Genomic DNA, 25,575 nt, shown 5'->3' with positions numbered 1-25,575 from the left:
TTCTTCCCCCACTCCCTTTATAATCGCTCGCACTCAGTACTCACGTGCCCGTCTTGAACCGATAGTCTCCGAAACTGGGTCCGTCCAGGCAGTGTCGCTGTCAGCTCAACAGTCAGCCCCGGCTCCAGCGAACGGTACTCAAAGGGGATTTTTCAACTGGGATCCCGTACCCTCTCTCTTTTGAGTGCGCACTTCTTAGTGTACCGGTCGCCGTTGGCGGCCAGCCTCCCAGGGCCGGCTCACCGTACGTATCCCTTTTCGACCGGAGATTCTCGTGCCAAAAGGGGACGGTAATGTTAGATCGGGAAAAAATAATAGTAATGATCACGTCGGGGTCACCACTGAAGGCGAGCGTCCCCAGCCAGCACGATCCTCCCCGCAATGAGAGACAATGACGGACTCTCCCAGGTTGGGAATAAAGCCAAGACAGAGTGCGGGTGAGCTTAAATGGGAGTTTATCAACCAGAATAGGGCATGCAAAGAACTCTGCAAACTCCGAGAGCGCTCTGTCTGACAATCGCAAAGACAGGCGTATATATTTACAAAAAACGTCATAAGAACCTACACACTATAGGGGGCACAAGTTCAATGGGATTGGGTGGCGACGACTAACTATAGGTGCTGCTGCGATGTGGTTGGCCGTGGCTGGAGAACGTCACTGGTCAGCCTCGTGGGTTGGGCTGGGCCTGGCAGGTTGGCAGAGTTCATCCGGGCGGTGTTGTTGTGCCATCGCGGCCAGTGTCAGAGATGAATGTCTTTTCCTGACTTATTTGCCCTAGGCCATGCACACCGCAGTCAGTCATTGCAATATTATCTTCTTTGGTAAATCTTCCAATAGGTTATTCTACAGGTTAATGCAACACAGGAGGAATGCACCTTGTGAGGGGGGTCTGATGGTCATTCGTCAGGGCAAGGTTACCAGTGTCCTGTTGACCGGGGCCATAGGTTGAGGGGCTAAGCTTCAGGGCATGGGACGGACGGTACATGCCTCCCTGTCTTGTTAGATGTGGTTATAAATGTGCCGCTGTGTGTTGCCACAGTGTTGGGTGTCCTGATTGCACAGGGCCATAAGTCTACGATGATTTGGTGGGTTGTGGGGTTTACGAGGGGGCGCCTTTGGAAGCGTGGGTTCAGGCAGGGGTTTACTGCTGTGCTGTAAATAATGCAGGTGGCGGCCCGTGGCCTTGGGTGCTGCAGAGGGGGCTACACATCTTTGAAGCGGCTCCAGTCTAGTTGGGGGAGGTGGAGCAGCGCGGCGCGGGCCTCTGCTCTCATGTTTGGCAGTCTTGGCAGGGTGGGAGGGGGAATGGCCTTGCACATATTCACAAAGGTATCTCCCTCGTGTGTTGCCGACTTTAGGTAAAAACATCACAAACATTTGAACGCTCTATAATACTTATTCAAATCACTTTAAAACATGCATTTCAACTTTGCTGAATGTGTCTCGATTATATTCAGTCTGGGCACCTTATTCGTACACTATGTTTTAACAACTACAGTATTTAGTTTGTTTGTTTGTTTGTTTATTCATTTGTTAAGCGCACCAGACTCGTAAGTAAAAGGGCGCAATGACAAGGAAATGCAAGGCTTACATGATTACACAGGTTACAGACAGGATATATACAATATGAACAATAGGACTGTGGCTAGTTTGCATGAATGCGGGAAATATACAATATGAACAGTAGGGCTGTGGCAGTATAGTATGATTACAGGATATATACAATATGAACAATAGGGCTGGATCAAAGGTGCGTGCACTAGGATATAAAACTTATATGAGTACACATGCATGGGCAGCAGTATTTACATAAAGAGAGAGTATAGTAAGGTATACTGTTTCTTGATTGCAGGATAGTGTCCTCAGGGAAGGGTGAAGGGTAACTAAGGATTGGTGGCAGTGATATGCTTTATTAAGTTTTTCCTGAAGAGTGGCTATGGTTGGTCAGCTCTTAACTCCTGGGGCAGTGAGTTCCAGCTTCTGGCTGCCTTAACAGTGAAGCTGTTGCCCCCGATGGTAGTCAGTTTGTATTTGGGGATATTTAGGCAGTTAGTGTTCCCCATTCTAGTGGGTCTGAGAGAAGTTCTTCTCTGAAGTTTGTCTATGAGGTAACTGGGGGCCGCGTTGTTCAAAGCTTTGTGTGTCAGAGAGAGTGTTTTTAGAAGTATTTTATTGGATGTGGAGAGCCATTTGTGTTGATGTCTCAAGGCAGAGATGTGGGTTTTCTTATTTATGCCAAGGGCTGCTCTTAAGGCATTATTCTGTAGCGTTTGGAGTTTATTAGTGGTGGATTTGTTAGCCCCAATGTAAAGGGCATTGCAATAGTCGATTCTAGAGAGTATAAGAGCTCTAGCCAGGATCAGACAGCTATAGTCTGAGAGGAATGGTTTACCAGCTCTAAGAAGTTTGCATGTGTAAGCCGTAGACGAGGTAAGGGATTTGACCTGTTTGTCAAAGGATAGTGTGGAGTCCAAGTAGAATCCCAGGGTTTTTACTTCCTTGGAGACTTTAATGGTGTTGCCGTCAATATTGAAGGAAGAGTAATCTTGACCTAGTTTTTTAATATTGGCCTGCGAACCCAATATTATTAGTTCAGTCTTATCATCGTTCAAGCATAGGCCGTGTGTGGCCATCCATGCTTGGATGATAAGGTAAATTTTGTTCACTAGGCCCGTGTCCGCACTGTAATCCCCAGAAAGTGGTAGGAGAATCTGAGTATCATCTGCATAGTTAGTGTAGGTGACACCCAGCTGGTCCAGATCGTCGAACAATGGCTTAGTGAAGATGTTATATAGGGTGGGCGAGACGCAGGATCCTTGCGGAACGCCGCATAGGATGGGTGTAGGCTCGGCAGATGCTGAGGAGGAGAAGACTCTCATGGTCCTCTCACTCAGGAAGGACTCGATCCACTTGATAGCGTCCGTGGAGAAGTGAGCTGCAGAGTCAAGGTGCCGACATAAGACCTTGTGGTTGACCAGGTCGAAAGCAGCGGAAAGGTCGAGTAGGAGCAGGAGTACCGTCCTTCCTTTGTCTCTTAGTTCGTCTATCTGGGACTTAAGGTCGATTAAGGCAGTCTCAGTTCCGTGCATTGGACGGAAGCCGGATTGTCTGTTGCCCAGGAGTTTGTGCAGTTCTAAATGCTTCTGTATTTGAGTGTAGGCGGCTTTATCCAGTATTTTTAGTAAAAATGGGACCGTGGTAATAGGTCGATAGTTAGTGGGAATGAGGGGATCAAGTGTCTGTTTCTTGAGGAGTGGTAGCACCCAGGATTGCTTGAGGTTGGCAGGTATAGTACCTGTAGCAAAAGAGGCATTTATCAGTTTGGTTATAAATGGGGAGAGTTCTCTAGCAGCGTCTTTTATTAGCTGTGCAGGGCAGATGTCCCCTTTACAGTTTGAGGGTTTTAAAGATAGGATGATTTTTTCTACCTCTAGGATGGACATTTTTGAGAAGTGGAATGTGGCATTGTGTGCCGGTGGTGGCTCATTGGGCTGGAGAATGTTAGGCAGGTGCTGTAAGTTTAGAGCTTCTTTTTTAATTGGATTTTGTTCTGAAGTGTATCGATTTTATGCTCTAAGGCTTGTTGTATGTCAGTACACCAGGATTTGTCCTTGGTGCAGACGTCCGGGTTGCAATAGGGGACTCTAGTTCTTTGAGTATGCAGAAGAGTTCCTTCATGCTTGAGTTTGAGCAAGCAATGCGTTGGTCATATGAGTTACGTTTTGCTTGGCAGATTTCCTTTTTGTAGAGTGAGGAGAGTACAGTTAATTTGGCTTTATTCTCGCTAGATGGGCATCGTCTCCAGTTTGTTTCACTTTTGTTCTTTAGGGTGCGAAGGTCTTTGAGTTGTGGGGTGAACCATTTGTTTAGGTGGGCTATGGGTTTGCTCGGTCTGAGTTTGATAAGAGCAATTTTATCCAGAGTGGTAAGCATAATATTGTTGAATTCCTGAACTAGGCCGCTGGGGTCGAGATTATCAGACAGTGTATTGAGAGTAGGCAGTATGGCGGGGATGATTTTTTCTACCGTAATACTTTTATTACTTCTGGTTAGGCATGGTGGCGCTCGTGGTCGGACCAGTGGAGTGGGTCTGACAGTGGATAAGAGAAAGGAGATCAAAGAATGATCTGTCCATGCTAAAGGCAGGATGGATGTGATAGTGGCAGAGCAGTTGAGGTCGGCTACCCAGTCCAGTATTCTCCCTTTTATGTGGGTGGGTGTAGAGACTTTTTGAGTAAGTCCTAGTGCTTTGATCGTATTGGCTATTTCTGTGGCATTTTTGTCTGTTTGGTCGTTGAATCCTAAGTTGAAATCGCCTAATATAAGTAGTTGGGTGGAGGGTTTCAGGTTGTTCATGATTATATTATGCAAGTCTTCCTCGAAGGTACCAAGAGGGCCAGGTGGTCTGTATATGAGGTGTATGTTAATGGATTGTGACTCATTAATCTGCATTTTGTCGGTGAGGGATTCGCATGATTGTAGAGATTGGGTGGGGGCTAGTCTGAGACCAAGAGCCGTTTTAGAGATTATATACATATGCAGTAAGTGAGGTAGTAGCAGGGTTGGTGGAGTACATAGAAAGTAACCCGCCACTGTACGTGACGGTGGTGGTACATAAGGGGCTTAGACATACACGCGTGACGAGTGCATTCTCGCACACATTTCACATGTGCCCTCTGTATGGTTACATTCGTTTTCTTGTGTACCCTAGCAGCATTAGTTCAGTTATGGCGCGGGACCGCGAGGTGTACGGCTTTCAATGATACATATAAAGAATAATCCTCCGGAATGCTTTTATCATTTGCACACCCCTACAGGGGTGTGGGTCCTTCACGGCTGGTATCATGTACGATAATTACACAATTTTGCAGGCTTCTTTAGTAAAAGTGGTTGTATGGAAAGGAAAAAGTGGTTTTCGACATTCACATTTGGGTACCTTTCTGCTTTCATCAGATGACCATTCTACAGATCTTCCCATCGCCCAGGCCTTGCTGACCGGGTCATTCTGGGAGCAGTGATACACTGCGGAAGGTGAACTGTTACAATGTTAGTGTATTACGCTAGATCATGTCCGTCTTGTTCGTGGGAACGGGCTCGCAGCGGATCTGCCATGGTGCTGCGGAGACAGGGAGAACTGAAACTTTCCGAAGGTGGGGGCCGCGCTACAGTGCGCTGAGCTCACACCATCTTTAGTAGACAAAATGGTTTCTGAGGCCTAGCTAAATTTAATACGTGCGGGCAATGTCTTCAGCAGGTGAGCCATCCACCACCTGGGCCCTGGTGGTAAGGAGGGGACGCCCGCTGAGCCATGGCCCTCACCTGGGGTGGAGTTGTAGGCAAGGGGGGTCTTTTGGACCATTCCTCCCCTACAAGGTGAACAGATGCCACAGCACAGAGCCTGGTGAAAACATTGGGGCTCTCATCAGGTACTTTATGTGCTTGGGATGGAACGGCACATGCAAAAGAGTCTCTGAATGCACATGGACACAAGCAAGTCCTTAAGGTCTGGAAACCAATGGATATCCAGGGCAACAGCCTCAAACTTGTTCTTGGGCAAGTTCAGCAGCCACAGATAACAGTTGAGTCACAGACCTCTTGACTCCTTCAGCACACCAAACAATAATGGGAATAGCATCCCTTCAAACTCTCTAACATGCACACGAGTTGCACTGCAGACTTCAGCAAGAGTAGCAAAATGTCAATCAACTGGAGGGCATCGTAGGCAGTTGGGGAAGAATGGGATGCAGGTCGTCTGAGAAAGAACCTGCAAGACTCAGGTGTCTGAGGTGGTGTTCATGCACTCCCGAATGAAAAAGAGAACCCCTAACTCCCTGATGAGAAAGGTTTTTTTTTTTTGTTGCACCTTCACATCCGTAGATTCCTATGGGACCCCAGGATTTTTGCTCATTTTGAACCCAGTCCTCACTTGTTGGAGGCCAGTAAAGCCTTCTGGCTTTACTTCCCCTGCCTGTTGTGCTCATTCTTATGGGGAAACTGACTAGTCCCTAAGATGGTCCGTACTGAGAGACACTGTCTCTCTTTTGGAATTCTTGTACTTTTACCATTGCACACAACACCTTACAGAAAAGTGAAGTTAGGATACTATGCATCCTTTGTAAAGGGTCACTAATACGAGGCAGACACCTGTTTGATGATTGTTCAAAACATGCCATTTTATTTAAGTATACATAATATTAAATGCCTCACTATCCCTACTCTGCTAAGGAGTTGCCTGCCCAACTAAAACTAAAGGGAAACACTAACACAGGATGTCTGGCCCTCACACTAAACATCAAATACAAAGAAAAATATATGGCAATTCAAACAACATCAACAACATTCACAGTTTGATAACCTCTCAATAACCTGAGCGATTTTCCTTCCCTAGGGTTGAAAGTGAACTCAACTCCAATGTTCAACATAAGAAAGGAACAAGGAAATCCTGTTCGCCACAATAAATACCCAGAAGCCTTGGTGCCACTCTCTTGGCTCCAGGTAGTACTTGCACACTCAAATTTTAGGCAAAGTTGCACTTCTATTGGGTTCACAGTATTGGTTCGATGGTTTTCTGCCTTTAAGAAAGCTGCTTTCAGGCTTAAAAGGGAAACACTCTTTGCTTGGTGCAAAGGATGCTCTCCTTAAACTGTAGATACAAAGTTTAAATCCCTTACTTCTTTTATGCAGATTTAAAGTTCACATGAATAATTATGTCTTTCCTTGAAAAGTGAAATTAAGCACACACAACCACTTCTTTATATATTTACAATGTTTAAAGTATTCAAATAGCTTTCTGCATCGTTTGCTCTTTACGTGAATGAAAAGAGAAATTATTGATCACACGCGAGTGCTACTTTCTCATTGCTGCATTGTTAAAAGTTCTACGACCAACTTCAGCTTGCTCCTGCTGATACGCAAGTGAAGATAGGACTGGATACTGTTGCCGGCAGAGCTGGCACATGGGGTCAGAATGCCAGGTTTGATTTAACGGCTTCTGTGAACCTTGTATTGCGGGTTGCGCAACTTCCACGACTTCGGGTACAACTTCTAGTGCTTCTGGCTTCACAGGGTCCCACACCCTTCCTCGCTGAAGGTGTCTCCGGTCTGGTCCCTCGACAAAGGAGCCCATCTCACTCCTGAGACCCACAGCTCCTTGCCTCGGTCTCCACTTCTGTCTATACTGCCAACTCTGTGTCTTCCTTTTTCTGCCTCTGCTACTACAGTACACACTCCAGGCACAGTTTCAGCTCCTTTTAATTGCCTGCATCTGAGAGTGCCTTTTATGCCTCTCAGAATCCTTCAGGCGTGGGCTGTTAGGCTTAATTGCCTGGCTACTGCTACAGCATACCTCTTCAGTCCTCATCCCAGTCCTCATGGGATTATGGGACTTGTAGTCCTAAACAATAAAGTTAGTTCTTTTAAGCAACTTCTTCATTTTAAGGGTACATTCACTTCCCTTAGAACCATTAAAAGATGAACCTTTAGAATTGGTTGTTACAGAGGAAGACAACTGATTTAAGGCAATATTGCTGGATGCTTTTACATGATACCATTGGGAGTAAGGAGGGTTTTTATCCTGAGATGCCTTGAAAGATATTCCTGTCATTAAGGTTTGTTCAGGTTTCATGGTATTTGTGCCAAGATCCACAGATTTGTATATGTGGTTCAAATACCCCTTAATCACAATAGGCCATTACCGGCTTTGGCAATCTTGAAAGGTGTGCCCTTTCAAAGGATACATACTATATCAAATCCCACAGGATCTCCTCACCACCCTGGGCCTTGTCTACTCACAGGCGATCCTCCTGCAGTACACCACCCCTAATGTCAGGAAGTGTTTGCCTTTCCCCTGGCCACCTGGGAGGAGACTTTAGGCAGGTGTTCAGTGAGGGATCCATAGGATTCTTCACACCTTATAACTTTTTACCTAATGTTTTTTTGGTTACTTGGACAATGTGCCAAGGACAAGCCAGTGGCAGCGGTGTAATTTTTGCTGTTTTTGTGATAATTTTCTTAGTCACTTTTGCATTTACCACGAATGGCTACTTAAGGTGGCTAGCATGCTTAAATAGCCATGCCACGAGATTTTCGCTTGTTCTTTAGCATTATTGTTCTTTGGCCTTCCTTCCTGTCATCTCAGGTCAGGAAATAGCAAATATGGTAACAGATTTCCCGGGGAGAGCTTCTGTTTTTGGGTGCAAGTGGGCTTTGGGTGTAAGCCAGAGGAGGGGGGTGGAACTGTCTGGTCCCTGCCCACATCCTCTGGCGCCCAAAATTCTGTTGCTTGACAGATGTGATGACCAGTGGTTGTCCAGGATTCGGCAACCCTGGGCTGTTTGAATGTTTCAAAGTCTTATAACTGGTGGGCTTGGGCTTGCTCCCAGCCTAAATCTTGAATAAATGGAAGGCTCATGCAGCTATTAGACAGATCATCGTTGGAGCCAAGTCTTCTATGAAGAAGAGCAGCCCAATGCCAACCCCACCATCTGACTAGCATCGTTCCCAATGAATGGCCCGGTGAAGCCCTGCTCTGCTTGACTTTAGAAGACCCTTGTTGGTTCTTCAAACCCTTACACCGCTAGGAACAACCAGTCTCCAGCCCTGCTAAACGATCCATGCCTTGGGAGTCTTTGGAAGTGTCCTTGGACCAGCCGTTGGGACTAACCAGCTCTCTCCTAGGCTACCTCACTGCATCCAACGTCATTACGAGCAGATCCTTGGGACTTTGCAAATCTTCAGATTATGCCACAAGTCGCCGGTCCTTGCAATTTCAGTCGTCTCACTCAAAGGGAAGCTGGGGCTGCTTCTGTGTTCACTGCTGCACGATTGCCCACACCACAGAAGTCTCCATCTTTTCTTCACCTGCAGTCTTCTTCTGGAAGCTGACTGAAACCATTTGCTGTGCAACATGACCAACTCCTGACCCGAAAAGTGACCTCTCGACCTTCAACTTCTGGGTCTACCTCACCCAAACCAAGCACATAAGATTGTATCCCCAACGTATTCTGGAGGACCTGCAATGACTTATAAGTTCATATCACATATGGATTTATAAGTGAGGGAAGCTGTTCTTGCGTTGGTGCCACCTATTTTCTCCTTGCATCTGACTTCTCACATGAATTGCACTGGTAATATAGTCATATGCAATTCTATTCTCCTAGGGTGAATGTGTATATATGTTATATATGGCTTTGATTGAGAATACTTACTTTATATATTTGCTTAGTGTGTACATAAAGGCCTAATAAATAACTATTTTGATATACTTACTGTCTAAATTGAATTATTAAGTTTTGTTCTGCGTGGACTCATTTTAGCTCTAGACAACCCTCACACTTTTCCTGAGACTATACCTTGACTGATCACTCAACTACCTTAATTGGGTTTTGGCTAACCTCTCGGCATCTTCACGGTTTACCATAATTAGGCTGGAATCCCAAAATCTTCCCACCAAAATAAACTTTTGATCGTAGATGTGGAAATTTTACATCTTAGGGATCCTCTTCCTCTTTCAAGATGGAAATGCCTCCAGTGCTGAGAGCAAAAAACGCTTAGTAACAAAAATAAATAATGCTCCTCAGCAAATTATGTTGATTGCTATTGAAATGTCAACTGAATGGATTTGGTATTAGCCTTGGATGCCATTTGTTTAGGGAAGGGATTCAACAGAATTGGAGACCAGAATGTTGGCCCCATCAAAGGGAGAAATCGGCCTATGCATGCAGCTGGCGCCTGTACCACATGCTTGCATGCGTAGGGTGTTGGGCATGCGCATTGGGTTCAAATGGGCGTGGTGGGGATTCTTTTGTAAAATGTTGTCCACAGATAGACCGCAGGCAGGTTTCAACAAAAATGACAGGAAAAAGAAAAATTGCTGGGCTGAAGCAAGGAGGTTCTCCCTGCGTGGTCCTGGCTTGTTAATTTTGGCAAAGTCATGCTGTACTCTGGAAACCAAAAGAGCAGTGTTCCCAAAACACTAACCAGCCTTTGTGTTAGTCTTTTGAAAAGGCACACCGATCTGTGCTTAGCCATAAGAAAAAGCCTGCATAACGACCAATTTCGGGGAGGTATCAAAACCACTAACATAGCTAAGATCAGACACCAAACCAGCCAATCACACATCTGTTTGAAAAGTTTCATGGGAATTTCTTCCCAAAAGGGACAAGGACACCAAATATCAGACTAAATGTGATCTGATACTCATCTTTAGTTTCAGGCCTTGTTGTCCTTCCTAGTCAATAATGGACCATCGACAAGCACACCACATGAGAAGACAGACGCACAGAAGACCAATTTCTCCATCCATATCTTGGACCAAACTCAGGGGAGTGGAGTAGTAGGCTTAAGAGTAATCGCAACCAGGCATGAAAGATGCAAAATGTCCCTGCTTACCCACTAGCATCGTAGCAGCCTCGGCTAGGGCATTGCTGAAAACATCCATTATATTCTGTCAGAATTCAGTCCACAGATCGGAAGTGGAGTAGCTCTTAGGAACAGAATCTTTAGATGTTGGTGAGAACACCTCGGAAACAGAGGCGGACACCTTGAAGTAGGATAACAGTGACATTTTCTTAAAGAAGATTTAGAGTGGTGTTTGGAGGAAGTGTCGCTAGGCCAACTGAATTGCCTGCCCCCTTTCTTCTTCTTATCCTTTTGCTTTCATTCCTCACAGGTTTGAGGCTCTTCCGGCTCTTTAGTTTTCTTAGCAGAAGAGACTTGGTGGCGTTTTCCCACTCCAGTGGAAGTTGGTCAAGCCCTTTGCATTGCACTGTCTATAAACTTTAGGGTGCATTGCTTGGCTGGAGCCACTTTTTTTGGTATGATCTGGACCCAAGCACCAGATAGGGCGCTTATGCAGGTCCTACATTTACATGGGTTTCTGGCAGTTGAGAGGGGTCAGAAATACGAGACGGACACATAGGTATAGTCTTCACGCCATTTTATTAAATAATAAGGGGTGACACAAAAGTCTATCTTTCCCTAGTCTAACTAACAAACTAAGGCTAAAGGAAAATTACCAAATGTCCAAAAGTATCTGTCCCTCACACTAGTACATACAACCTACAGGAATTAATTGGCTGTTTAAACTTCACAAAATAAACTTTTAAACAAAAAGGTTACAAACAGGAATTCTTGTGAACAGGGTTGGATCCCCTTCCCCAGGATTAATTCAGGACTTTTCAAACCAAAGTTCAGTTTCAAGAAAGTTTTCACTAGCCAATTTCCACTCCATGTAGAATACAAAGTTTTTTTCATTCACTATATTCTTCACTTGGCAAAGTGACTATTTTAGTTTTGAAGCTTTGCTCACACTTAAAGACAATTGTAAAAGTTTTCAGAACCTCCTGTTTGGCAAACCAAAAGACGTTCTCTTCACACATCAATTCAAAAGTCTAATGTAAGTGTTCTTTTCTATAAAGACCAATCATTTGTTATCACATCATATTTCAGAATGGTTATGCAACAGTTAATCAAAACAAGGTAGTAGAATTGCCACTTCTTTTCCACCACAACCTTCTACCACATTGACTGTTCTTCAAATTATCTTCTTCCTGGTACACTCGCCCGTCAGGACAAACTACTATTTGTCATTTTCCTGGTTTACTCGCCTGCCAGGATACAACTCCTACTGCTACAACTTGCACTCTGTGGTAGGGCTTGTTCCAAACTTTCCAAACCTGAATCCTTAATGGGGGGAGTTGAACCAACAACAGCTTCTCGGGTTAGTCTTTTGGTATACATCTTCTTCCACAAGTATACTGCACAAAAGAACAATAATTCTCATACTGGTCTATATGCCATAGGCAATGCAGGTTACAATTCTCTCCTCCTTGATCCCTTTTGCCTTCTCTGATTTCTATCTACACAACCTTTTAGCTGCTGGCAAGGTGGTTTACAACTTTATCGCACAGGGTATCTTGTTCTGGGAATGTTATATTCAAATTGCCTTGGTATCACTCACAGCCTTCTTTGGTACAATGTCCCCTTATTGGATATCCCTCTTTCGGAAAATTGTATTCACTTTGCTTTATTATTGCCCTTCTTTGGCTTTGGCAATACGGGTTACAATATTCCCATACTTGAAACCTCTTAATAGGAGAGTTGCACCCAGTTTGCTTTGATTCAAATGCTCAGTATTCAAAAGGATCATCATTACCTAGCGGTCTCCTTTGGAGCGCCCCAGGGTCACATGTATCAGGCCAACTCACTGGTATGCCGTGTCGTCTTGTTCTGACTCGCCGGTAAGGCTTCTTCATTCGTTCGGACCTCCTCAGTGTTTAATCGCTCCTGTCAGTCTGCCGCCATTCGCACTGCCCATCAATGGAGCTTCCACAGCTCTGTGCACTCTCTGATGAAAACCCAATGCCGGGGCAGTTCACAGGACAGAGTTGCTTCTCTCCCTCGGTGTAGCTGGCTCCAATACCGCTTCAAGCTGCGCGTCCTCTGCATAAACCAGGAGTTTCGACCTCTGCCACGTTTTCTGCACGGCATCCGGCTGTCAGATCAGCGGCTATTCCAGATCTTGCTTCTCCCTGCTGCTCTTCTTTGGCCCACACCTGAAAGGCCTTTAAATGTTTAAAGGTTGCGCTTAGGTGTGGGTCATTACAACAACAAGACCACTAATCACAGTTTACTAACTCTGGACCCTTCTTCCTCGTCTCAGTACTAATAAGTCCTTAATGTTCTTATTTATTTTCTCATTATTCAATCCAATCTGTTTGGGCGATTTATAGAATTTACACTTAAGGGAGGGTTTTAAAGGAAGTGATGATTTTCTCTTGGATCTACGATCTAAACATAATGTAGAATCATAACTACTAGAAGTAGTCATTAACTTTCTGAACCTTACGTATATAATTTTCATGTTTATAAAAACGGTCCTCATACTTGCCACTTTGGGTTCCAAGTCTCTGCATTAGATAGCGCAATTCATTCCATTCTGGAACTGAACATTGTAAGGCTGTTGGTAGAAGTTATGATTTGAAAGTAAGAAGCAGGCTCTGGTGAAAAGGCCGCTTGGGGCTGCTTACACTGCAACTGATAAGAAAACTGTCAAGAGTAATAAATGTCCTACCGCTACTCTTCCTGCATGAGTGTCCTTCTTAATACTGAGTTTTCTTCTCAATCACAGTGAAAATACTCCCAAGAAAACAAATTGCGAATAAGGAGGAAGGGAAAGCAGCACCAAAGAAGAAGTCAGAAGTGAAACAAAAGTATGATGCAAAGTTCGCCAACTCAAGATGATATAGGTGTCGCAACCCAGACCACAAAGCAAGTGACAAACAATGTTTTGCACATCCTATAGTATGCAGAGAATGTGGCAGGAAGGGCCATATTGCTCGCTGTTGCAAACATTGAAGCAAGCCTGGTGGAATAAAAGCAACTGGGGATAGTACGAGCTACTAGCAACATGGTGGTACAAGTGATGAAGATGAGGCCTATGCTGTGAATGCAATTGATGCGATGCCAAGAAGGATAAAACCGCATGCCGAGATTAATGTAAATGATGTTCCGGTGAACTTATTAATCGATAGCAGAGCAGACTATAAGCTTGTGAATCTGGATACCTAGTGTTAGGCAGAATCCTGTGCAGTTCCCCTGGAGAACACTGCAAAAAGATTAAGACTACAGGAGTAAGCAGTAAACCCAATTGGTAGCAGTCCGTACCACCCAGATTTACCTGGTAGCTTTGGCTGAGCAGTCAGACTTCTCTCAAGAAGAGTAGGGCAGTATATAGAGTATACACAATAGGGCTAAAACACAGTAGAGCAAACAAACACTGACCAGAGCTTTGTATAAAAAGTATATCATTATTTATTTAAAACACACTTTAGGCAATATACTAGCACTGTAAATCAAAAGCAAGTTAAAACAGAGTCAGGTAAAGTATACACACCTCCCTTGATAACTATTAGACAAGTCAGAGTTAAAACACCACGATTTGTTGAACAGATGTGAGCGTGTAACCCGATGGCACTCCAATAGTTCAATTAAAGGGAGAGAAAAAGGCAGAGCATAGAAATAAAACAGGTCCCAACACTTTTAGGAGTTCTCAGCAAGGGAATAAAGGCAGTATATACTGTAGAGCCAAAGTTCATAGGCCAGGCCCACTTTAAATGGAGCACAGCGAAATATGCCCAGGATCACATGGTTTAAAATGCACTAAATGTCTTTGCAGAATGTTCAGAAGAGGTTGGGGCAATTCAAGAAGGTAAAGTTAGAAGGTCTGGGGCCAACCCAGTTGGAAACCCAAGGATTTAAGGGCCACCTTGGGTAAACCGAAGAAAGGGAGGCCAGGTAGGACACAGTACCTTAAAGAGAGAGGAAGCTCCAGCGGTGGCAGTTGTTCCTGGCAGTGGTTGCAGTTTGTTGTTTCGACCAGGGGAAGAGAGGATCTCGTCGAGGAGGAAACATGGAGTCGTTGCACTGGACAGGGATGAAACCAGCCGCGGAGTTCGTCGATAAAAGGTGCGTTCCTTTTATTCGTGGTCAAAGTGGTGAAGCTTGGCTATCCGCCCGCCAGGGTGCTCGGCACGAGCAATTAGACTAAGAGACGTCTTTGGAAGGCGAAAGGGGCGAACTGGTTGGTCCCACCAGCTTCGAGGAAGAAGACCCGTCCAGCAGAAGATCTTCTCTTGTCGTTGGGAGAGTGGCGAGTTTGTTGCAGCAGGGCTTCATCGGTGGTGTCGTCGTTGCAGATGGCTCAGCTTCTTCCCTCTTCGGATTCCTAGGTCCTGTGGCGACTTCTGAAGTTCCAGTCCCAAAGGCCCTGCTTTTATGCAGAAAAACCCCCATTCAACAGCCTAGCTGTCACTCAAACATGCTAAGTGGTGAGCCGGGTGCCTCACCACTGGGCCAATCAGAATAGAGTGCGACTTGAGTTGCTAAGACAACGCAGTCCAGGGTGCCAATTCCCCTCCCCACACATCCTGTGGAACCCAGACAGAGTGGCACCATTTGGAGGGCTTCTGTGGAGAAGCCCGCCAAAAAGTGGAACAAAGGGCTCGACCTTGGTCAGAGTTACAGAGACGGACACAAACGCCATTTTAGAAAAGAGTTCTGGCAAAAAGACCCAACCGGTGATTTAATATTAAATAAATAAACCGGCGGTATCTTTAACATTGCACCAAAAAGTGGTGTGTTTAAAATCAATGGGAAAATCCCATAGAGAATATTCTGGTGGAATATTTTGCGTGGTAACCACTGCCACCAGCCAGAAACTCGACAAGGGGGGACTGGACAGTGCCCCCTTGAAAACAGACCCAGGGGCAATATAATTAACCCCTTCCAGTACTTCCACAATATGATGGTTTGTACTGGTTCTGTTAATAATTTAAGACTAGTAAAGTCAATGGTGACTTTACATGCCCTGGGAGACAGTATTCAGTCCCAGAGTATGGAGTCTATGTTTGTGGGTCACTATGACACCCCTGTGTTACTGCACTGAGGGTGCTGTGTAACACATACACAAAAAACAGATGATACCCTATGGAGTAAAAGACCCCATAGCCCAAAATCACAAAAATAGTCAGAGACATATCTCAAATCATGTCTAAGAGTGGGAGTAAAAGAGTCTCACTCTTAGCAGGAGAACAAAACAAACCCCAAAAATCCAGCAAAGCTGCTGGGGGACTCACTAGGTTTGGGAAATTAGCCTTAAGAGAATTCTCCCCAACACCTGGAGAGAAAAGTTTAACTCATGTGAACTACAAGAACCCACCATGAGAGCGCATGCTTATGGAGGGATATCGATAGAGGTTGTAGGGGAGTTTGGGGCACATTTCAAGTATGGTGAAGGTTGTGAACAAGGAATGGTGAGGGTCACCGCAAAAGGAGGGAACCTGCTATTGTGGAACCTGCTATTGGGAACAAGCTGATTTGGAACTGAGACTAGATCCGGGTCACCCAGTACAAGTGATGGTCATACGAAAAAACTCAGGAAAAATAGAGTTGGTGGAGGAGGAAAGAAATGACATCACAAGATGGTTTCCTAAAGTGTTTGAGAGAAAACCTGTTGTCTGTAAGGGTTTGTACATTTAATAAAGATTAAACCAGGTGCCACGCCAGTCAGATCAAAGGCACGCACTATACCTCTGGCTCTACGTGCGGATGTTGAAAAGGAACTGAATTAATTTTAGGCAAAGGGATCATTGAAGAAGCAGCAAAGTGGATAAGCCCCATAGCGGCAGTGCGCAAACCTAATGCTAGTGTCAGACTATGTATTGACATGAGGCTGTTAAATAAGAGTGTGTTACCTGCTAGCTTTCCATTGCCAAAGATTGATAGTCTTATCAGAAATTGATGGGGGAAGGGTGTTTTCAATGCTAGATCTGAAGGCAGCGAACCATCAGATGAAGTTACATCCATCTTCTATGGACCTCACAGCATTCATAACGCCTTTTGGTTTGTACAGGTGCAGGAGAATGCCGTTAGGATTGATCACTGCATCCAGGGGAATAAAAGGTGCGCGTTGCCATCAAGATGACATTCTAGTGCGGGGAAAAGACGTAGAAGAACATGATGAGCGTTTGAAGAGTGTGTTGGGAAGAATGGATGAAGCTAATTTGACTATATCAATAGAGAAATGCAAGTATAGAGTAAAAAATGTTCATTATTTGGGCCATGAGTTATCTGCTGAGTGAATAAAGGTGTCTACTGTGTAGGCAATCAAAATGATGAGATCCCCAAAAGACAAAAGGAGTTCTCGTCATATTTAGGCATTATGGAGTATTATGGTACATATGTTAAAAACCTGGCAGAAAGGACTAAAACAATGAGAATGTTGGTAAAGAAAGGGTTAAGGTATGTCTGGTATGAGGTGTGTGAAAGGGAGTTTGACGACATAAGCAATTGTTTGATAAAAGCACCCATATAAAAAGGATTTAAAGAGGATTGGGATGTGAAGTCGTTACAGATGCCTTTGTGAATGGGTTGAGGTGTGTGCTGATGCAGCAAAAGGGTTGAGATTTGGAAACTGTAGCATTTGCGTCAAGGGCGTTGAAGGACATGGAACGGAGGTACTCCGCTATACAACGGGAGGCATTAGCTTGTTTGTGGGGAGTGGAAAAATTCAAACAGTTTTTGTGGGGGAGAAAATGTGTACTAGTGATGGACCATAAGCCCCTTGTTGGTGTTTTCAATAGGAAAGGATTTGATGGTATATCTAGGAGAATTGCCAGATGGATCAGCGAAATGCAGGGTTTGGATATGCAAGTGAGATATGTGAAGGGAGAACTCAATGTGATAGCAGATGTGTTGTCTTGAAATGCTGTGGAGGATGGAGAATGAAAGGGGAGTGAGGAGGATGGAGAGGTGTTTGGCAATTTCAGAGTGGCAGAAAGGGAATGGAGAGAACATTGTGAGAGAGATAAACTGTACGGCACAGTGGTTAGATATGTGCAGGAGGGAGGGCCGAAAGAAGATGTGGATGAAGAATTGAAAGGATATAGGAGAGTAAAACATGAATTGAGTGTAGAGAAAGGGATTTTGACTCGAAGAGATAAGATGGTGGTACCGGAAGGAATGAGGGGAGCAGTACTTGGCATAGCCCATGAGGGGCACCTAGGTGTGTGTAATACGAAGGGTTTGATTCAGCAGGATTTCTGGTGGCCTGGTTTGGACATTGAGGTGGAGGATTTTTTTTTAAGAATGTGAGAGTTGTAAAAATAATTATAAGGTTCTTGTTGCAAGGACGCCACCTACGAACGTGATTGAATCGCCCAATTCTGTGTGGGATGTGGTTGCTGAAGACATTTTGGGTCCGATATCAGCAAGACGACAACAGAGCACTTACGTAATTGTGGTGATGGACCTGTTGACAAAATGACCAGATGTGTACGTGGTAAAGGACATAAGTGAGTGCAAGGTAGTGAGTTTTCTGGAAGTAGTGTTTTGGAGGGAAGATTTTCAGAGGAAGGTGGTGTCAGATAATGGACCACAATTTGTGTATAGAGAAATGGAAGAATTTTTTTAAGAGAATGGTGTGGAGCATACCACAACAGCATTATATAATCCCAAAGGAAATGCAACAGTGGCGAGATTTAATAGGACACTGATGGAAGTGATACGAATAGTGACAGGTGGGGATTGGTCTCGAGCAGTGATGGAGAGGGTCATGCTATGTAGGAGTGCACCCCATTAGGTTACCAGAGTTTCCCTGTTTGGGGCATCAAGAAGGAGATTACCAAATACGAGATTGAAGCCAGGTTGGATGGGGAAATTTGGTTGTGATCTTGGCTTGGCGTCTTAAGAGGTTGCACGAGAGAGGGCGATATGTGAACAAATACAATAAAAAAAGAGATGATGAGAAAATCTCTGAGAGAGAGTGGTTGATGCGAGAAGGTGTAGTGGTGAAGAGTGGGAGGAGTGTACAGAAAGGATATATAAAGTATTGAAGTCCGCTCTGGGTAGTGAAAGATCTTGGAAACACAGTGCTTCTGTGCAATGGTGAGAAGTGGAGCAAGGAAGGAGTGGCAAAATGCAGAATAGGTATGAAATCCTAAAGGAAGGTCTTCTAGAATGCCATTTAAGCATGCTATTCAATAGAGGGAAGGTCGTTTGTTGTATCAGGCAAACGTAAATACATGTAAATACTGTTATGTTTATTTGTTTGTTTATTTTATTTATAAAGCGCGACTGACCCAAAGGTATATGGGAGATGGAGGATAAGATTAGGTTACAGGATAATGGTACAGGTTACAGGATAATGGTTATAGGATATAGTTCTTTAGACAAGTATATAGAACACTGAACACATATTACAGTAATTAGAAAAGGTACAGATGTAGCTTAATTTGAATCATACCAAATCATACATGAAGATATATGTTACTAGACACAGGTCATACAAAATAGTACATAGGGCATAAGGTAAGTGGCTGAGGTAAAGGTGCAGTCAGCTATGATCAGTGGTAAGTATAGGTAAATTAGATGCTGAGGCTACGATCAGTAGATACATTTAGTTTTCATTTAGTAGCCAGGTGATGGCACAGCTTCTAAATGTATTGAAGACTTGGATAGTTTGTATGTCTTGTGGAAGTGTATTCCATAGTTGAGCGGCCAGTACCGGGAAACTGGAGCCACCTGCTCTTTTAAGGTTATATCTCGGTACCAGTAGGCAGGATGTGTTAGAGGATCTTGTAATGCGGGTGGAAGATCTCAAAGTGAATTTGTCAGTGAGGTAAGGAGGGGCTCGGTGGTTCAAAGCTTTATGGATGAGAGAGAGTTTTCAGGTTGATTTCGTCTTGTATGGAAAGCCATTTGCAAAGTTTTATGGTTGATGAAATGTGCTCTCTTCTAGGTATATTTAAGACGGCTCTAAGAGCATTATTTTGAAGAATCTGTAGTTTGTTCAAGATGGATTTGTTAGCGCCTAAATAGAGACCGTTACAGTAGTCCAGTTTGGATTGTATAAGTGCTCTGGCTAATATGAGACAACTGTTGGGCGACAATTAAGGTCTACACGCCCTGACCAGCTTGCCAGTATATGGAGTGGCTGAGTCAGTCATATTTACATGTTTAGTTAGAGTGGAGTTTGCATCGAAGTAAAAGCCTAAGGTTTTTACATCTTTGGCAATGGGTATGTTGTTCCCGTCTATACAGATGCTACTATAATTTGGGCTGAGTTTCTGTAAGTTAGAATGTGATCTGACCAGTAAGATCTCGGTGTTATCATTCAAGCAGAGGCCATTGAGGGCCATCCATGCCTGAAGGATGGTATAGATTTCATTAATCCGTGATTGTTAGGCAGAAACCTGTGCAGTTCCCTCTGGGACCACTGCAAAAGATTTAAGACTACAGGTGTTTGGCAGTAAACCCACTTGGTAGCAGTCTGTACCACACAGATTCACTTGGTAGCTATGGCTGAGAAGTCCGATTTCCCTCAAGAAGAGTTAGGCAGTATACAGAGTATTCACAATAGGTCAAGAGCACACAGTAGAACAAGTAATCACTGACCAGGGCTTGGTGTAAAAGAGATATAATTATTTATTTAAAACCACATCTATAAAAACACACAGGCACTAATAGTAAGCAATTCAAAAACACGGTCACCAAAAGATATACACTCCCTTAAAAGAATATTAGACAAGTCTTAAGTAAAGCACCACTTATTTTCAGACAGCGGTGAGCGCTTAACGTAGATGGCACTCTAATAGTTCGTTTTAAAAAGGGAGAGAAAAGCAGAGAACAAGTTGAAACAGATCCCAACACTTTAACAAGAACATAAGAGAGGAAGGCAAGGTAAAACCGTGAATTCAGAGTCAATAGGCTGGATCCGCTTTAAGAGGATCTAAACGAAATGTGTCCAAGGTCACACGGTTGCAGTGCACAAAAAGTCTTGTAATGGTTCAAAAAGGAGTTGGACCAAAGAAAGGGACCAGTTAGAGGGTCAAGGCGGCCAGCCCAGTCCAGAAGGTTAAGGAGTTATTACCTTGTAGCAATCTTTAGAAAGGGAGGCCTGGCGGACACGGTACCTTAAAGTGGTGAGAACACTCCAGCAGGGGCAGTTGTTCCTGGCAGCGGATGCAAGTCAGTGCTTCGTCCGGGGGAAGAGAGGATCTCGTCGTGGAGGAAGACAGGAGTCTGTTGAAGAAACCAGCCGCAGAGTTTCTCAGGTACAAGGAGCGGTCTGTTGATTTGCGGTTCAGTGGTGAGTGTCTATCCGGCCGCCGGGGTGCTTGGCACGGGCAGTTTGACCACAAACCGGTCTGGAGTGCGAAGAAAAGAAGGTAAACTGGTTGTGCCCACCAGTCAGGGGAAGAAGCCTCTCCAGCAGGGAGATCTTCTCTGTCGTCGGGAAGTGGTGAGTCAGTTCTGCAGGGCTCCACCGGTGGTGTCGTTGTGGTAGGTCGGCTCAGCTTCTCCCTCGTCGGATTCTCAGGTCCTGTGGCGACTTCTGAAGTTCCAGTCCCAAAAGCCCTGCTTTTATGCAGCACACCCCCATTCACTCAGCCTAGATGTCAATCAAACATGCTAAGTGGTGAGCCGGTCGGCTCACCACTTGGGCCAATCACACAAGAGTGCGACTTGAGTTACCAAGGTAACTCAGTCCAGGGTGCCTAAACCCCCTCCCACACCCCCTGTGGTACCCAGACAGAGTGGCACCACTTTTGGAGGCTTCTGTGGAGAAGCCCACCAAAAAGTGGAACAAAGGGCTGGACTTGGGTTGGAGTCACAGAAGAGAACACAAATGCCATTTTAGAACCGAGTCTTGGCAAAAAATACCAACCGGAGAATTAATATTAATTAAATAAACCGGCGGTATGTTCGAGGCTATGAGAATTAAATAATTAAAGTTGGTAGCCTCGAACAATGGGAAAATCCCATAGGAAAATATTTCCGGTCGAATATAAAAAGTAGTTTCCACTGCCACCAGCCAAAACTTGATCAGCGGGGACGGAGACGTGCCCCCACGACTAGCATACCCCGGGGCAATCGAATTGCCCCGACCAGTACGTCCACAATATGATGGTTTGTACTGGTTTCTGTTAATAATTTGGGGCTAGTAAAGCCAATGGTGTCTTTACATGCCCTGGGAGACAGTAGTCAGTCCCAGGGTATGGAGTCTATGGTGGGGTGTCACTATGACACCCCTGTGTTACTGCACGGAGGGTGCTGTGTAACACACATAGCAAAAACGCACGAGACCCTATGGAGTAAAGGACCCCATAGCCCATAAAACACATAAGCAGTCAAAGGAACACCATAAATCATGTCCAAGAGTGGGAGAAAAAGAGTCTCACTCTTCGCAGGAGGAAAAAAACAAACTCCAGAAATCCAGCAAAGCTGCTGGGGGACTCACTAGGTTAGGAAATTCAGCCTAAAGAGAGAATTCTCCCTAACAGTGATACGTCAGTGTCGTAGGAGCCAGATAAAGGTAGGAGTATCTGGGTGTCGTCAGCATAGTTTGTGTGTACGTGACACCCATGCGATCCAGCTTATCCAATAGTGGCTTTGTAAAAATATTATACAAATTGGGCGAGACACATGAGCCTTGTGGCACGCTGCAAGTGATGGAAATGGGGTCAGCAGCTGCTGTGGGTTAGAAGACATGCATGGTCCTGTTAAGGAATGATTGGATCCATGTGATAGCTGAACTTGAAAAGTGAGCTGCTGATGGAGATGGTCACAAAGTACCATATGGTCGACCAAATCGAAGGCCGCCGATAAGCCAAGAAGTAGGATGGCCACTCAACATTTATCTTTTAGTTTGGCAATCTGGCTTTTGAGGTCAACAAGGGCTGTTTCCGTTCCATGTTGCGGTCTGAAGCCAGATTGTCGTGATCAAAGTAATTTGTTAGTCTCAAGATAGTCTTGGGTTTGCAAGTATGCAACCCTGTCTAATATTTTTAAAAGAATAGGGACCGTGGTGATTGGTCTATAGTTTGTTGGTATGGATGGATCTAGTGTTTGTTTCTTGAGTAAGGGGAGCACCCATGATTCCTTTAGGTTGCATGGTACAGAGTTGCTGGAGAATGAAGAGTTGATTCGTTTGGTGATAAAAGGGGCTAAATCTCTAGCCGCATCTTTTATAATTTGTGCTGGGCAACTATCTGCCTTGCAATTAGAGGTTTTCAAGGAAGCTATGATTTTTTGTACCTCGGGAACTGATCCATTGTAAAATGTAAAGCCTGAAATGGAGTTTATAGGGGCTGGTGTAATGGGACTGCTTTGATTACCGGGGGTTAATTGGTGCCGTTTGTTGGCAATTATAGTTTGTAGACCAGTGATTTTGTTAGTAAGCGCATTTCGGATGCTGGTGCACCATGGTTTATCCTTAATGCAGGTGTCTGCAGGGGGGTAAGGATTTTCCAGCTCTCTTAGGATGTTGAACAGTTCTTTGGAACTGGAGCTTGCTTGGTTAATTCTGTCATTGAATGTTTCTTTTTTGGTACGGATGATCTCACTTTTGTAGGTGGCTGTAGTAGTTGCTAGTTTAGGTTTCAGCGGAAGGAGTGTTCTTCCAGAGTGTTTCCAATTTCCTCTTTTCTGTGCATAGAAGTTTGAGTTCAAGGGTGAACCAGGAGTTCTAACGTGCTCTAGGTTTCCTGCTTCGCAGTTTTAGTGGCGCTATTATATCAATGGTGTTGGTCATGGGTTCATTATACCCATCTACTATCAGATTCGGGTCATGCATAGGAGGTAAGGGATTGATTGTAGGCAATACTAGGGGGATGATAGCCTCTGCTGTGATATTACGTTTGTTTCTGGTGAGGCAAGGTGGTGCAACTATGCTTTTTATCAACTCTAGATTGTTGATGTTGAGCTCAAAGGCTAGGATGTGGTGGTCAGTCCATAATAAAGGTGTGGACTCTTATTGTAATGTTGCAGTTTAGATCCGCTACCCAATCGAGTGTCCTACCTTTCTCATTGGTAGGTTGGGCAATTGTTTGTGAGAAGCCATGTTCTGATCAAACATTAGCTACACACGCGGCGGGTGGGTGGGTCTTTAGGATCATTGTGACCAAAGTTAAAATCACATAGGATCATGATTTGCGCTGTGAGTTTGATGTTGTCCACCGCATTAGCAGAAATATCTTCTTCACAAGATCCTGATGGACCAGGGGGCCTGTATATCAGGTGAATAGTGATAGTATTTAGCATTACAATTCTGTATGATTCCAAGCCTCTGCATTGGACAGCACTATCCATTCCAATCTGCAACGGAACTTTGTACAGCTGTTGGTAGAGGTTATAATTTGAAAGTAAGAAGCAGGCTCTGGTGAAATGGCAGGTTGGGTCTGCTTACACTGTAACTGAGAAGAAAACTGTCAAAAGTAATAAATGTCCTACTGTTACTCTTCCTGCGTGAACATGTCGTCCTTAATACAGGGCACATGGGTGGAGGGGGAGGAGGCAGGCTGGGGCTGGGAACATCTATTTTAAAGGCATGTTAAAGTCTTCAAAGTTGTCTCATGTCCCTGTGACATTGGACAAATTGGTCAAATTGCACAAATTGGTCTGCCTGTGACATGCTAATCTAACAACAGTACACATTGTTTTTTAACCTTTTTCCACAACCTTTAGTAGCTCCTCTCTTCCCAGGCCCGACATCTCTGCTGCAGGATTTCATCCAACCGAGCTGCTGCATAAGGAAATGGTCATACACCCGCAATTAATCATTGCCAGTTGACTCCAAAATGTACTCTGCAAAGATGTAACTGTGCATGAACCACTCATGTTCTTGCTGCCCACAAGCTACCCCACACCCACCAAACCCCTATCTTCTTTTTATTACGGCCTTCATCCGAAGGCCATGGAAAGCTTTCATATATTATGTCGATGGAGGGGAGAATCGCCTCTGGTGAAAATTATCAAAGGGGCAACTGGAACTTCATTGGTTTAGAAATATCTAGTACTGCCACTTCTCACCCTCTCTTCAAGACAAGTGTTCCCTTTATGTTACTGCACATATCACCCTGCCCCAGCATAAAGGCTTCAACTAGTTGTAAGCCCTCTTACATACTGATCACCATATGTCCACTTCACAAACAATATCCATGCATATTATTCTTTCACAATTAACTACTTTGTTGCTCTTAGGAAGCAACATATAGGCTAAGTGTCTGTGGTGACTGGCACAGGCTGTACAGCCGAGAGAACCAGTGACGTCTGAATATTTACAATCTTCATTGTCACTGCGAAACACCATAATCCCATTCAAGTGACATGTTAAAGAGCCTGAAAAATGTACTGTTCTTAACAGAGTTGAAAGAAGTGCTCCGAGCTGGTCCTATTTTCTGGTGAAAGATTCCATATTTGTGAATAAGCATTCTCCTAACACATTAATCTGGGGCGAGTCTTTATAATGCTCGAGAAAAGTACTTGTAATATACAGGCAAAGTTGAAAGAGCTTGAGCTTTCTACTTTGAAATGTTCAGTACAATGCCATTATAAATTTCTCTAAACAGAGACACCAGCAATGTATTCAATCTATTTAGAAAAATCAAAATGTTACCTAGTATGTTGCCATTGTTCCTCTGTCTGACTTGTTTGTTTTCTGGACAATCTCTCCGTACATGGCCAACATCTCCACATGTGAAACATCTCTTTTCTCTGGGCTCTCGATCCTCTTCTTTGACATCTTTGTCATCATCTTTCTCATTCTCTTTCTTTTTAATCCTGCATGTGCAAATTGAAAATTTACTTAAGTATTTTCTATCACACTATAGTGAAAAATATTTCAACTTGTACCATGACACTTTCAATCTTGTTTTTTTTAAACAGATGGTAGAGGAAATAATTCAGAAATGGAAAATACAAAATAAAATGAACCATGCTTCCTTTATTTCCACCCACGAGAAACTAATTCTCAATTTTCTTCATGTACACAGAGAGCTAAGACAAATCACCCTATTGAATCTACCTTAGGTTGTTCTTAAACTGATCTCACTCCCTACACTTTGTTCCCAATAACATACATTTAACTGTGCTAGCTGGATAATCACTATATTTAGATTTACAACTCCAAATTACCTTTGTAGAAAATACTTGGCTTTCATCTGGTTTTTCCAACAACGCGTGTTGCAATAGTGTCACAGCAGAACACATTTCTTACCCTCACAAATGTTCTCTTA

General features: G+C 44.2%; 1 protein-coding gene across 7 annotated transcripts in view; it reads right to left on the bottom strand.

The window, feature by feature from the left end:
* TUT4 (terminal uridylyl transferase 4) overlaps positions 1-25,575 on the bottom strand; it is a 2,154,442-nt gene that overhangs the window by 434,990 nt on the left and 1,693,877 nt on the right. For all 7 annotated transcript variants that reach the window (XR_011291019.1, XM_069642184.1, XM_069642186.1 and 4 more), the window contains exon 27: positions 24,957-25,120. Coding sequence is in view for 6 of the 7 variants with exons in the window: in XM_069642184.1 (XP_069498285.1) it covers positions 24,957-25,120 (164 nt within the window). In the remaining variant the exon portion in view is untranslated. The remainder of the gene's footprint in view (positions 1-24,956; positions 25,121-25,575) is intronic.

This window comes from Ambystoma mexicanum, chromosome 1q, assembly GCF_040938575.1.
Source record: "Ambystoma mexicanum isolate Mex_15411 chromosome 1q, UKY_AmexF1_1, whole genome shotgun sequence".
NCBI classification, from domain to species: domain Eukaryota; kingdom Metazoa; phylum Chordata; class Amphibia; order Caudata; family Ambystomatidae; genus Ambystoma; species Ambystoma mexicanum.
This window is presented reverse-complemented; position numbering and strand designations above follow the sequence as displayed.